This window comes from Ranitomeya imitator, chromosome 6, assembly GCF_032444005.1.
Source record: "Ranitomeya imitator isolate aRanImi1 chromosome 6, aRanImi1.pri, whole genome shotgun sequence".
NCBI classification, from domain to species: domain Eukaryota; kingdom Metazoa; phylum Chordata; class Amphibia; order Anura; family Dendrobatidae; genus Ranitomeya; species Ranitomeya imitator.
The window spans coordinates 492,762,711-492,776,249 of record NC_091287.1 but is presented as its reverse complement, the minus strand read 5'-3'; the positions used below and the strand labels follow the sequence as shown (position 1 = coordinate 492,776,249).

Genomic DNA, 13,539 nt, shown 5'->3' with positions numbered 1-13,539 from the left:
GGGGCGCTGCATTATTATAGGTCACTATGTGGTGGTAATGTGTGGTCTGGTCATGTGTTGGTATTTGTTCCTTGTATGTGGTATTATTGGTCACCGTGTGGTGGTAATATGTGGTCTGGACATGGTGTGGTTGCATTTGTCCCTTGTATGCGATGGGTCACTGGTGGAAATATGGTGTCTGGTCATGGTACGGTGACATTTTTACCTTTGGATGTGACATTATTGGTCATTTAAGAAATTGAAGAAAAAAAAAATACAATTTAGGTATATATTTTAACAAATTTTTAATAGGGTAGAGTAGGGCCCGGCCAAATGAGTCTACCTTGTGGTGGCAGATTAGAAAAATCCTTTAGCCAAAACAAAAGCTGCTGGCTATATGTGTGATCTGGTGATGGGAACGGTTAATGTGTGATTGGTGAGGAGTGGAGTTTTTCCAAGAGAGCAGTGGGACTGTGGACAGTTCGAGGGGTGGAGGCGAGGCTGGGGTTGGAGCCTGGGCAGAGTCTCAATAGGCCCCGAAAATTTGGCCAGTATGGGGCCCCAAAATTCCTAGTGGCAGCCCTGTTTGAAGGTTCTGTATGGTGATGTTAAGGAGGTACTCTATGGTGGTGTTATGGAGGTTTTGTATGGTGCCATTATGGAGGTACTGTATGGGCAGCGAACAGCGGGAATGGTGAGTAGTGATCCACATATGAGCTGAAGATTACATGGCCTGACAAGGGGAGAGGAGGGAAGGGAGTATTGGGCAAAGTGTTTTACTGCTAGCGCATTTCAAGGACTTTGGTGTGTGTGTCCATACAGTGGGGCTGTGCGTGTCATTGGTGCATTCACTCTGTCATTCTATGTGACTGCAGACTTGTGAATCCTCACATTGTTCGCAGGGCTGTGCTTATTCAGCTGGTGTGTGACTGCAAGTTTGTGATTTGCATACATGCGGTCACATGCTGGCTAGACTTGCATGACCTAATGCAACTGTATTGAACAAGGCCAGAAACAGTCTTGTCGGAATGTGGCTAGGAGAATATGTATAATTAATGTGTGTGTGTGTGTGTGTGTGTGTGTGTGTGTGTGTGTGTGTGTGTGTGTGTGTGTGTGTGTGTGTGTGTGTGTGTGTGTGTGTGTGTGTATATATATATATATATATATATATATATATATATATATATATATATATATATATACTCTTGCGGTCACAAGACCATCTGTTCCCAGCGCCAGCAGAGAATCTTCACAGCGCACACGATATGAGGATTCACACAGTGACTGTAGACATGTAGCATAAGATCCGACAACCCCTTTAGGGATGGGACGTTACTCATGGGCCACTGCTGTGTTCTTGCCCCCCAGGCTAAAATTTGCCAGCCAGCCCCTGCTCCCGGGTATTTTAGAACAGTCTCCCCAACGTCAAGGTTATGGTAGACCCCTTGTGTGTTTCTAGGGTGTTGGCAGAATGAGGGAAGGATTATCTCCTGGTTTATATTTGTTGAGGACACCACTTTGGGGAGGAAGGCTGGGTTAAGCGTTATGGCAATCAGGAATGCAGTTTTAAAGGAGAGATTGGCTATGCCCATATCCCCTGATAACAAGTATGGGGTTTTACACAGGGCATTAAGGACCAGGTTTAGGTCCCAAGGAGGAGTTGATTTTCTCACAAGTGGTCTCATTCTTTGTGTGGCCCTGGAAAATCTTGCTATCCAAGGATGGGAGGCTAGTGACTTCTCAAAATAGACACTAAGTGCTGCAATCTGTACTTTTAAAGTACTAGGCCGGAGGCCCTTTTCAAACCCGAGCTGCAGGAAGTCGAGGATTCTGGGAATGTCAGGTTTTGACGTATCCACAGGAACCTCTCCCAGAAAGGAACAATACCGCTTCCAAATTTTGTTAGAAATTGCTGAAGTCACTGGTTTTCTGCTTGCCTGGAGTGTGGTAATGACCTCTTCTGACAGACCTCTGGATCTCAGGGTTCGCCATTCAGGATCCAAGCAGAGGTGAAGAGAGTCTGGGTCTTTGTGGAACACCAGGCCCTGTAGTAGAAGGTCCTGCCTGTTCGGTAGTAAGATTGGTCTCTCTGTTGACATTCTGGATAGAAGAGAACCAGCTCCTTTTTGGCCAAAAAGGAACCACCAGGATTACAGTTGCCCTCTCGTCTCGTATCTTCCCGAGTGTCTTCGGTATCAGAGGAAGAGGCGGAAATGCGTACAGGAGACCTTCTCCCCAATACTGAGACAAAGCATCTACTCCTGTGGCTCCATCTAGAGGATTGAGAGAAAAAAAAATGCTCTGGTCTTTGTATTTGACCTGGTGGCAAAAAGATCCACCTTAGGTGTTCCCCACTTCTGGCACAGACTGTTGAATATCTCCGGGTTCAGTTCCCATTCTCTGGGATGTACAGATGTTCTGCTGAAGAAGTCTGCTACTTGATTCTTGGCGCCTTCCAGGTGAACTGCAGAGATGGATTTGACAGATTTCTCTGCCCATCTGAAAATCTGGTCTGCTAGATGTTACAGCGGTGGATGTTTCGGACCTCCTTGGTGTCTTAGAAATGCCACTGCTGTGACATTGTCGGACAGTATCCTTACGTGTCTGCCCCTGACCTGTGACTGGGCCTGTTATAACACTTTCCAGATCTCATACAGCTCCCTGTAGTTTGATGATCTTGTAGCAATCTGAGGAGTCCATTCTCCCTGGTAATATGTTTTTCCTATATGTCCTCCCCATCCGAATTGACTGGCGTCGGTGGTAACACAGGGATTGAGGATCCATGGAACTCCCTCTTTTAGGTTCTTCGGTGTGATCCACCAGGTTAGGGATTTCTTTACTGACAGATAAACAATCATCTTCCTGTCCAGGGAGCCCTGTTTCCAGACCTCAAAACTTCTCTGCAATCCCCATGAGTGGAATTGGCTCCATTTCACACAGGGTATGCATGCAGTCATAAAGCCCAAAATACTCATTGCTTCTCTTATGAAGGGGGTACTCCTAAATTGGTGTATATGCCTGATCAAAGCCTCCTGTCTGTCTTCCAGTAAAAAAGATGTTCTGACGTTGGAGTCTAATATGACCCCCAAAAATTTAATTCCATTCATTCATTTCATTCTGGAATTTGGGACCAGGCATGATTTTTTCAAATTCACCCCAGGTCCTGTAGAATGAAGAGTGTGAAGCTGCAGTCTATCTTGAGAAGTTTCTCTGATCTTGCCATTATCAGAAAGTCGTCCAGATCTAGCACTATGGCAGTATTCTGGTTCCTTAGATAGGCTATAACTTCCGACATTAACTTGGTGAATATTCTGGGTGCCAAAGCAAGCCCGAAGGGGAGACATCTGAACTGGAAGTGATCTCTTATTCCTTTGTTCATTATGGCGAATCTCAGAAACTTCTGGTAGGAAATGTGTATTGGGACATGGTAGTATGCACTGCTCAGATCTAAGGTGCACATCACCATGTCTTTGTCTATCAGAGGCGTTGTGGACTTTATGGATTCCATCCTGAATCTTTTGTACCAAATCCACCTGTTTAGGGGTTTTAAATTTATGATCGTTCGGGAGTCTCCCGAAGGTTTTTTATTGAAAACAAGTGGGAGTAATGGCATTTACCTCTTTCTGAGATGGGTACTGGGATGATTGTGTCTAACTATCAACTCCTGGATGTTGGTCCACATAGAGGAGCTTGAGAGCGGACAGGGTCGGGTTACAACAAATCTTTCTGGGGGACTGCTGGAGAACTTTAGCTTGTACCCCTGAGCAATTACCTGCAGAATCCAAGGATTTTGGGATATTTTCTGCCAACCCCCTAGAAATTTTTGTAACCGACCTCCCACCTTGATGTCATTTATTTGGCTTTCCTGCACCTGCACTTGGGAAGATGGAGTTTCCACCCTTGGAATAAGACCATCTCCCAGTCTTCCCTTTCCCCCTGTAGTCCGTCTTCTGACCAGGTCGGGACCTACAAAAGGGCTGGAATTTTTTAGTACTCTCCTCAGGGAACCCTTTCTTTTTATTTGAGGCTTTTTCTAAAATGTCATCTTGAATAGGCCCAAATACTTTATTCCCCGAGAATGGGATTCAGCACAGTTTATTTTTTGATAGGATATCCTCTGACCAAGTCTTTACCCAGATGGCTCTTCTGGCCGCGTTGGACAACGACTCGCTTCTGGCGGTGAAGCGCACGGATTCAGCTGAAGCGTTAAGTAAAGGTAGAGATTTGAGAATAACATCTCTGGAAGTCTTAGCTTTGAGATGTTCCTCCAAATCATCTATCCATAGATGCATTGACCGGGCTACCGATGTTGCAGCTATATTGGCCCGTATTATTGCTGCAGAGGATTCAGAGGTTCTCCTGAGCAGTCCATCCGCTTTGCGATCCATTGGATCCTTTAAAGCGGAGGAATGCTCAAATAGGATTGAGGTAGTCTTCGCTAGTCTTTGCCACCTTTGCTAACGGAACATCAATCTTGGGAACTTCATCCCATACTTTAGTGTCCTCTGGATTATAAGGCAGATGGAGTCTGAAGTCTCTAGGTACCACTAGTCTTTTCTCCGCTTCCTGCCATTCTACCAGAATCATGGAACGGATGTGGTTGTTGACTGGAAAAACCTTTGTGACTTAGGCATGCAAGCCGCCAAACATTTCATCCTGGATCGAGGTCTCCTGTGGCGTGTCCTGTAACTGCATGGTGTTGCGAACTGCATAAAGAAATTCATCTGTATCTGCCACAGAGAAGAGATATCTCTTCCCCCTGCCAAATGATCCGTCTCTTTCTTCCTGGTCTGAATCTTCCGAAATCTCTCCTTCGGATGAGGGATTAGACTCTCTTGGCCTTTTCCGTGAGGTTTGCGGTTCCGACTGACTTGTCTGGGGAAGATTCAAGCTTGAGATGGATGCCTGTACCTCCTGACGAATCATTGTCCTCATACTGGTTAGTAATGCAGTCTGTTCATCACCCACAATCTTAGATGTGCATGATTTGCATAGTGGCCTTCGCCAATTTTCCGGAAATTTAGCAGCACATATCGGGCATTTACTTTTCCCTGATTTTTTCCTTTCTGGTGCAGGGATGGGAGGCTCTGCCTAGGATAGATAGAGATACATACGTATACTTCGTAGATAGGGAAATGGGGGGAGAGGTGAGCATTGTGGTATGGCTTAGTATAGCCCACTCACGTGCCCCTGAAGCTGGTCAGTCCCCTCAGGTCTGGCCGTTTCCTCCATAGTGAGGACAGTTCTAGTCGTATAGCCGAGTGCTCCCTGTCAGGATGGCCGGCGGCATAAAGACCCCCTTAGGCTGTTTATATAGGATTTACCTGGTTGATCCTGCACTCCTTACTGCCGCTGCGGTTGACCGCGCTGTAACGCCTCACCCAAGGCCGGCGCTGCTGCCAGCACCATTCTCCCTCGCTGGCCGTGAACGGAAGTGACGCTCCCGCTGGACCCGGAAGTGGCCACTTGTAAGCGGTCCCTGGCGAAAGCGGCGGCCGCATGCTGGAACCGGCCGCATGATGGAAGCGGCCGCCGGACTCACCCCCCAGCAGACAGGCGCCCGGACCGAGAGCCCCCCCTCCCCTGAGCGGAGGAGATGGATCCGACCCCAGGAGCAGCGCTACACTGGGGAGGCTGAGGGACCCCCCATAGCAGGTATCAGCCACACATATCTTGCGGCAGGAAAGCGAAAGGCTGGACCCCCCCCCCCCCCCCCCCCGATCCCCACCATCTGCACAGTCGGAGGAAAGCTTGCCGTTCCTATCCGCAGTGGGACAGAAAAAAAACATTGGTGGGTGGAGTGGGGAGGGTCCTTTTAACCGCTTGTTGTTCCTGTCCCACTGAGGGCAAGAAGGACGTCCTCCAATGGTGCTGTCAGGTGGTGAACTGGAAAAATTTAATTCTGGTGCTTCTAATTTTTTTCTTGCTACACTGTTTAGCGATCAGGTTAATGCTTTTTTTTTATTGATAGATCAGGCAATTCTGAACGTGGCGATACCAAATATGTTTATGTTTAATTTTTTTATTGTTTTATTTTGAATGGGGCGAAAGGGGGGTGATTGAAACATACACACACACTTAATTTTTTTCACATTTTTTTTAAACTTTTTTTTTTTAACTTTTGCCATGCTTCAATAGCCTCCATGAGAGGCTAGAAGCTGGCACAACTGGATCGGCTGTGCTACATGGCAGCGATCATCAGATCGCTGCTATGCAGCAGAAATGCAGATGTGCTATGAGCGCTGACCACAGGGTGGCGCTCAGTTAGTGGGGGATCAGTAACTATAGAGGTCTCAAGGACCTCTATGATTACAATGCAGAAGCATCGCTGACCCCCGATCATGTGACAGGGGTCGGCGATGAGCGCATTTCCAGCCGCGCGGCCGTAAGCGGTAGTTAAATGCAGCTGTCTGCGTTTGACAGCGGCATTTAACTAGTTAATAGCAGCAGGTGAATTGTGATTTTACCCGCCGCTATTGCGGGCAAACATCAGCTGTACAAAACAGCTGACATATCCCGGCTTTGATGTGGGCTCACCGCCGGAGCCCACATCAAAGCAGGGCTTCTGACCTTGGACGTACTATCCCGTCCAAGGTCAGAAAGGGGTTAAACAAAAAAAAAAAAAAAAAAAGAGGCCCACCAGGGGTTTCTCCTGCTATCCTGTCGGCCAGTCGAACCTGTATTTACACAGCACAATTACTGATAATGAACCCAAAACGCTCACTTCTCTAATCGTGCGGTATAAACAGGCTGCCGATCACCCAAAGAATGACCAAGACACTTTTTTTTTTGTTGAAATGATCTTTTAGCTGCTTGAGAAAAATAAAAACAAATAAGGCATGTGCTGCTGAGAACAATGGGAGCTGAGGAGCACAGAATAATCAATTGCCGATTGCTCTGTGCACAAGAAACTTTGTGATCACTAACCGGAAAACATGTATTCCATCCATTATTGTTTACAACTCGAGGGTCTTCTAAAGTAAATGAGCCTTTAAGAAGGGGTATTCCCATCTCCAAGATTCTATCCCAATATGTAGTAGGAATACAAACAATGCAATCTCCAAACAGGAACATAGTATAGTTCTTCTGATTAGCTATGTCGATTACCAATGTGCATGACATCAGTGTTGCCTAGATATCCATGGTTACAACCAATCACAGTGACAGTTAACAGTTAGTGGTCATAACCATGGATACCTAAACTACTGCAATGCCCTGCACATTGGATAAGCAACATAAATCAGAGGAACTATACTACATTTCTAACTGAAGGTATTGGCTATTATTACACCCTCTTCATATTGAGATAGGATCGTGGAGATGGGAATACACCTTTAATAATGTAAAGAGGAGGACTCTTACTTATGGCATATCTGTAAAAGCCCGTGCATCACATTCCCCATTAGGCGGATGATTGCGGTCACAGTTTAGTATGCAGTATTCTCAGACTGTAGAAGTTATAACTACACCACCCTCAAAAAAGGATGCAAAAAACAAATAGGCTGGAAAATACCATTACTGATCTGAGGAACGTGCTCACGAGAGAATGAGAAAAACAGTACCACCAGATCTGGAATGAGGAAACGACCCATCAAAAAATGTGATCGCAGAAAACAAAACACTGAGGTTCAGGAGGATCCTGTCCAACCACTTGGAAGAGGCGAGAAACCCAGAGATATTCTTAGGTTTCTTATCTACTCAGAGTCTGTCCTGATACCTGATTACAGTGATATTAAAGTGATCGTTCTCGTCAGATTATGGCCACCGAACTATTACTGCAGTGATCCGACAGTCCTAGGTAGAAGCTCAGAAGGTAAATCCAAGAAATGTTATATATCAGAACAACAGGGCTCCCAAGAGTCCGAACTCATGGAAAGTTTCTCAATACATATAGTATGCGTACAAAGAATAGATCGCAGTAAACATTTTATGTTTCATCAATGTCAGATATGTAAAACTAGACAGGAACAGGCTCATACATCAGGCTAATATTTGGTGGGACTTTGTCAATCATACTAGTGTGAATCCAGCCTTACAGAAGTCACATGCAGCAAAAAACAAAACCCTGAACAGTGGAATATGGATGATCCATATGGGATCAGTTTTTGGGGAGTGCACCCATAGAATTAATAAAGTCTTATCCGAACAATGAGAGACTAGTGAATAAAGGGATTTATTCTACATGGACACTCGGTCCCAGTGGGGAAGAAAGAAAAAAAAAAAAAATATCATCTGAGCAGCCTTAAAGGAATAACAGTTCGCTGCGCAGGTCTGATTTAGCAGGGACAGAAGTACATATAATATGCTTGTCTTAGACTATGTTCACACGTTGAATTTTTGCTGGTTTTTTTTTCTACATTTAGGCACATTTTAAGATGCATTTTACAGTACCAGCAAAAACTAGGAGATTCCAAATATCTTGTGCATACACTTTCTCCCGACTGAACTGGAAAATGGCTGTTTTTTTTTTTTTGGGGGGGGGGGGAAATGCAGCATGTCACTTTCAGCATTTTTTTTGCCCATAGAAAGCAATAAGTGAAAATGCAGCAAAAGAAAAAAAAAAACAAAACAAACAAAACACAAACAGGATTTCCTCTTTTTTTTTTTTTTTGGGGGGGGGGGGGGGGAGGGGCAAAGAGGGAAGGGTGAGTGATACTACCCTTCAAACATACCTAGGAGGAAAAAAAAAAAGAAAAGAAAAAGAATCAATCCCCAAAACCCGCTTTTTGTAAGTAGCTTCTTTCCTGCCAAAAAAATAAAGTTTTGCCTGCAGGAAAAAAAAAATATGCAACATGTGAACATAAGAAAAAAAAAAAAAAAAAACAACACTAACTTTCTAATGTAGCTAAAAGAAAAAGCTCTAGACAGTAACCTGCAAGTACAATAAATCTACAAAACTGCAACTGTGGTTCAGTAATGTTGCATTTCTCTTTTACATGTTAATATACTCAAGAGGAGTCACAAAGCAGAAAATAAAAGCTGCTTGGGTGAGTTTAGCAGGAGGTATTTGGGAAGCAGATGCCTAAGGAAATTCTGCAAGATAGAGAATAAAAAAAAAAAAGAGCGTAAAAGCAGAAGTGCTGATACTTAACCACATAATTTCCACCCAGGTTGTCCACAAGGTTTTCTGTGATAGGGATGCAAACATGCATGGCTAATCAGAAGGAACAACTATCCGTAGTGTGGGAGGCAGCAGAGCTGAGCACACTGCTGGAGGGGAGGCCTGGTGCTGTGCAGCCTCCTGCCTGTATAGAGGCGGCTCCACCTGTGACCTCCCAGCACACATTGCTGATCACACACACCTGTGCAGGTGGGCCGGACTGGCCTCCTTCACACCCTGATACAGGAACATCAGACATTTTGGTCATATAATCAAAAACGCATTTAAAAACCACACTGTAAATTGTTGGGGTTTTTACAGGTGAAACACTTTTATTGCATGGTTCACCTGTAAAAATCCTGCGGAGGAAAACCACATTGCAAAATCTGGGCAAATTATGGTAAGGGTATGTGCACACGGCATCTTTAAGACATTCTTCAGCAAAGCCAGCAGTATTTTTCCTGGAGCCGCATTACTGGCAGCTTTGACTAAATTTTTTGCAATGGCTCTGGATGTGTCTTTATTTCTATTATTTAGGCCACGTTCACACGCTCAGTATTTGGTCAGTATTTCACATCAGTATTTGTAAGCCAAAATCAGTAGTGGAACAATCCGAGGAAAAATATAAGAAACTATATTTGATTGTGTACATGTTTTAGGGTATGTGCACACGTTGCGGATTCTCTGCGGATCCGCAGCGTTTTTTGCGGTGCAGCAGCGCTGCAGATCCGCAATTGATTTACAGCACAATCTAAATCAATGAGAAAAAAAATTGCTGTGCACACTTTGCGGAAAATCCGCTGCGGAAACGCTGCGGTTTAAAAGAAGTAGCATGTCACTACTTTTTTGCGAATCTGCAGCGTTTTTGTACCCATTCCATTATAGAAAACCGCATGGGTAAAAAACGCAGCAAATCTGCAGGAAAAATGCACAAGAAAACGCTGCGGAACCGCACAAAAAACGCGACAAATCCGCAGGTGCGTTTTCTGCCAGGAGAGGCAGAATCCGCACCAGAAATTCCTAAGGCTAATCCGCAACGTGTGCACATAGCCTAAAGGTCATTCAAACTGATCACAGACAGAGGTAAAAAATGGACACACAGATGAAAATCTGGTGGAAATTAAAAAAAAAAATTGTCTGAATTTTCTGGATGTCTGCAGGCTCCCTAAGGCTATGTGCACACGTTGCAGATTTACTGCGGATACACAGCGTTTTTTCCGTGCAGAAACGCTGCAGAACCACAAGTGATTTACAGTACAATGTAAATCAATGGTGGAAAAAAATGCTGTGCTAATGGTGCGGAAAATTCCGCACGGAATCCGCAGCTGATTAAAAAAAGAACCATGTCAACTCTTTGTGCGTTTCTGAAATCAGCAGTAAAAATGCACAAAATCCACATAAAAAATGCACAGATTTTGACCTGCATTTTCTGCCAAGAGATGCAGAATCCGCACAGAAAATACCACAGGCAAATCTGCAACGTGTGCACATAGCCTAAGGCCGGTTTCACAAGTCAGTGCCTCCGGTACGTGTAGTGACAGTTTTCTCACATACCTGAGACACTGACACATGTAGACCCTTTCAAATGAATGAGTCTATGCACATGCCAGTGTGTTTTGACGGACCGTGTGCAAAACACACAGACATGTCCGTTTTTACCCAGACACACGGCCCGCCAAACGTCCTGCACACGTGCACACGGAGAATAGTTATCAGGACTAGGAAGTGGACCCTCTGGGTCACAACTTCAGAGCCCCCGAGGGCGAGTGAACCAGATGGTGCCACCCCCTGTACAGGGAGTGTTAGGGACAGGCCCAAGGAGGGTGAAGCCGCGACTGCCGGAGCCAAAGGGACGACTGAAGATAGAACAGAGAGAGAACAGAGGACGGAGGGAAGATGGAGCTACTGAAGAGGCTAGAATGGCGGAGGCACTGGACAGATAGAGGCAGTAAATGACAAAGTACTGACCGGAAAGATGAAGGCACACGTAGAAGAAAACAACGGAGACTTAGAACTAGCAGGCACAGCAGGAATACAGGACTGGCAGGAACACGGGACTGGAAGGCACAGCAGGAACACGGGACTGGAAGGCACGGCAGGAACACGGAACTGGAAGGCACAGCAGGAACACAGAACTGGAAGGCACAGCAGGAACACGGAACTGGAAGGCACAGCAGGAACACCGAACTGGAAGGCACAGCAGGAACACAGAACTGGAAGGCACAGCAGGAACACGGGACTGGAAGGCACAGCAGCAACACGGGACTGGAAGGCACAGCAGGAACACGAGACTGGAAGGCACGGCAGGAACACGGAACTGGAAGGCACAGCAGGAACACGGGACTGGAAGGCACAGCAAACAGAGACAAAGAGACGACTGAAGATAGAACAGAGAGAGAACGGAGGACGGAGGGAAGATGGAGCTACTGAAGAGGCTAGAATGGCGGAGGCACTGGACAGATAGAGGCAGTAAATGACAAAGTACTGACCGGAAAGATGAAGGCACACGTAGACGAAAACAACGGAGACTTAGAACTAGCAGGCACAGCAGGAATACAGGACTGGCAGGAACACGGGACTGGAAGGCACGGCAGGAACACGGGACTGGAAGGCACGGCAGGAACACGGGACTGGAAGGCACGGCAGAAACACGGAACTGGAAGGCACAGCAGGAACACAGAACTGGAAGGCACAGCAGGAACACGGAACTGGAAGGCACAGCAGGAACACGGAACTGGAAGGCACAGCAGGAACACAGAACTTGAAGGCACAGCAGGAACACGGAACAGGAAGACACAGCAGGAACACGGAACTGGAAGGCACAGCAGGAACACAGAACTGGAAGGCACAGCAGGAACACGGGACTGGAAGGCATAGCAGCCACACGGGACTGGAAGGCACAGCAGCAACACGGGACTGGAAGGCACAGCAAACAGACAAAGAGACGACTGAAGATAGAACAGAGAGAGAACGGAGGACGGAGGGAAGATGGAGCTACTGAAGAGGCTAGAATGGCGGAGGCACTGGACAGATAGAGGCAGTAAATGACAAAGTACTGACCGGAAAGATGAAGGCACACGTAGACGAAAACAATGGAGACTTAGAACTCGCAGGCACAGCAGGAATACGGGACTGGCAGGTATGGCAGGAACATCCTGCCATAGGGTGGAGCCGCATATATCACTGTAATGGGCGGCACCACGTGACCGCTCATACAGGAGAAGCTGCGGCGAGGACAGGAAGCAGCGAGGGAGCCGGGTAAGTATTTTATTAACAGCGGGGGGGGCGCACAGGGGGTGGGAGGGGGTTGGGGACAGGGATCTTTTTTTTAAACACAAAAAAAAAGGAAAGATTTTTCATATCTTCTCTCCAGCGAACAATGCTGGAGAGAAGAAATGAATAGCGGCTTCAGCACCACGCTGGGGGGACAGCGCTTACTGTAGCGCGGTCTCCTGCACGGCACACAGACAACATCCATGTGCAGTACATGTTTTACACGGACCCATTGACTTTAATGGGTCCGTGTAATACGTGCGCTCCCACGAACACTGACATGTCTCCGTGTTTTCCAAACGGACACACGGTCCGTGAAAACACGCTGACATGTGCAGAGACACATTGATTTTAATGTGTCTACGTGAGTCAGTGTCTCCGGTACGTGAGGAAACTGTCACCTCACGTACCGGAGCCACTGACGTGTTAAACCGACCTAAAACGCTGTGGAGTCTGCACAAAGAGTTGACATGCCGCAAAAAATGTGCATGTGCACTGCGGATTTGGTTTTCCATAGGTTTACATGGTACTGTAAACCGCATGGAAAACTGCTGCGAATCCGCAGCGTCAAATCTGCTGCGGATCCGCATCAAAATCCGCAACTTGTGCACATACCCTTACCCCTCATTACCCCACTTGCCAACGCTACAGGGCAAGTGGGAAGAACCTGGCAAAGCTCCAGAATTGGCACATCTAATAAATGCGCCTTTTTTGGGCGGCTGTAAGCTGCTTTTTTTTAGGCTGGGGGGAGCATATCCATGGCCCCTTACCAGCCTGAGAATAGCAGCCGCACCTGCGGGTTTTGCCGAGTTAGGCTACTTTCACACTAGCGTTTTTTAACGTACATCGCAATGCGTCATTTTGGAGTAAAAACGCATCCTGCAAAGTTGCCCGCAGGATGCGTTCTTTCTCCATAGACTTTCATTAGCGACGCATTGCGACGTATCGCCACATGTCGCGTCAGTCGTGCGACGGATGCGTCATGTTTTGGCGGACCGTCGGCACAAAAAACGTTCCATGTAACGTTTTTTGGTGCGTCGAGTCCGCCATTTCTGACCGCGCACGTGCGGCCGGAACTCCGCCCTCTCCTCCCCGGACCTTAGGCTACTTTCACACTAGCGTCGGTACGGGGCCGTCGCCATGCGTCGGCCTGACATACCGACGCAAACTGCGAAAAAAAAGAACAA

General features: G+C 46.6%; 1 protein-coding gene across 3 annotated transcripts in view; it reads right to left on the bottom strand.

Annotated features, from left to right (window-relative positions):
- SNX31 (sorting nexin 31) overlaps positions 1-9,234 on the bottom strand; it is a 97,507-nt gene extending 88,273 nt beyond the window's left edge. For all 3 annotated transcript variants that reach the window (XM_069731657.1, XM_069731659.1, XM_069731658.1), the window contains exon 1: positions 9,072-9,234. In XM_069731657.1, the coding sequence (XP_069587758.1) occupies positions 9,072-9,131 (60 nt within the window). In that variant the 5' untranslated portion in view covers positions 9,132-9,234. The remainder of the gene's footprint in view (positions 1-9,071) is intronic.
- Positions 9,235-13,539: the final 4,305 nt, after the last annotated feature.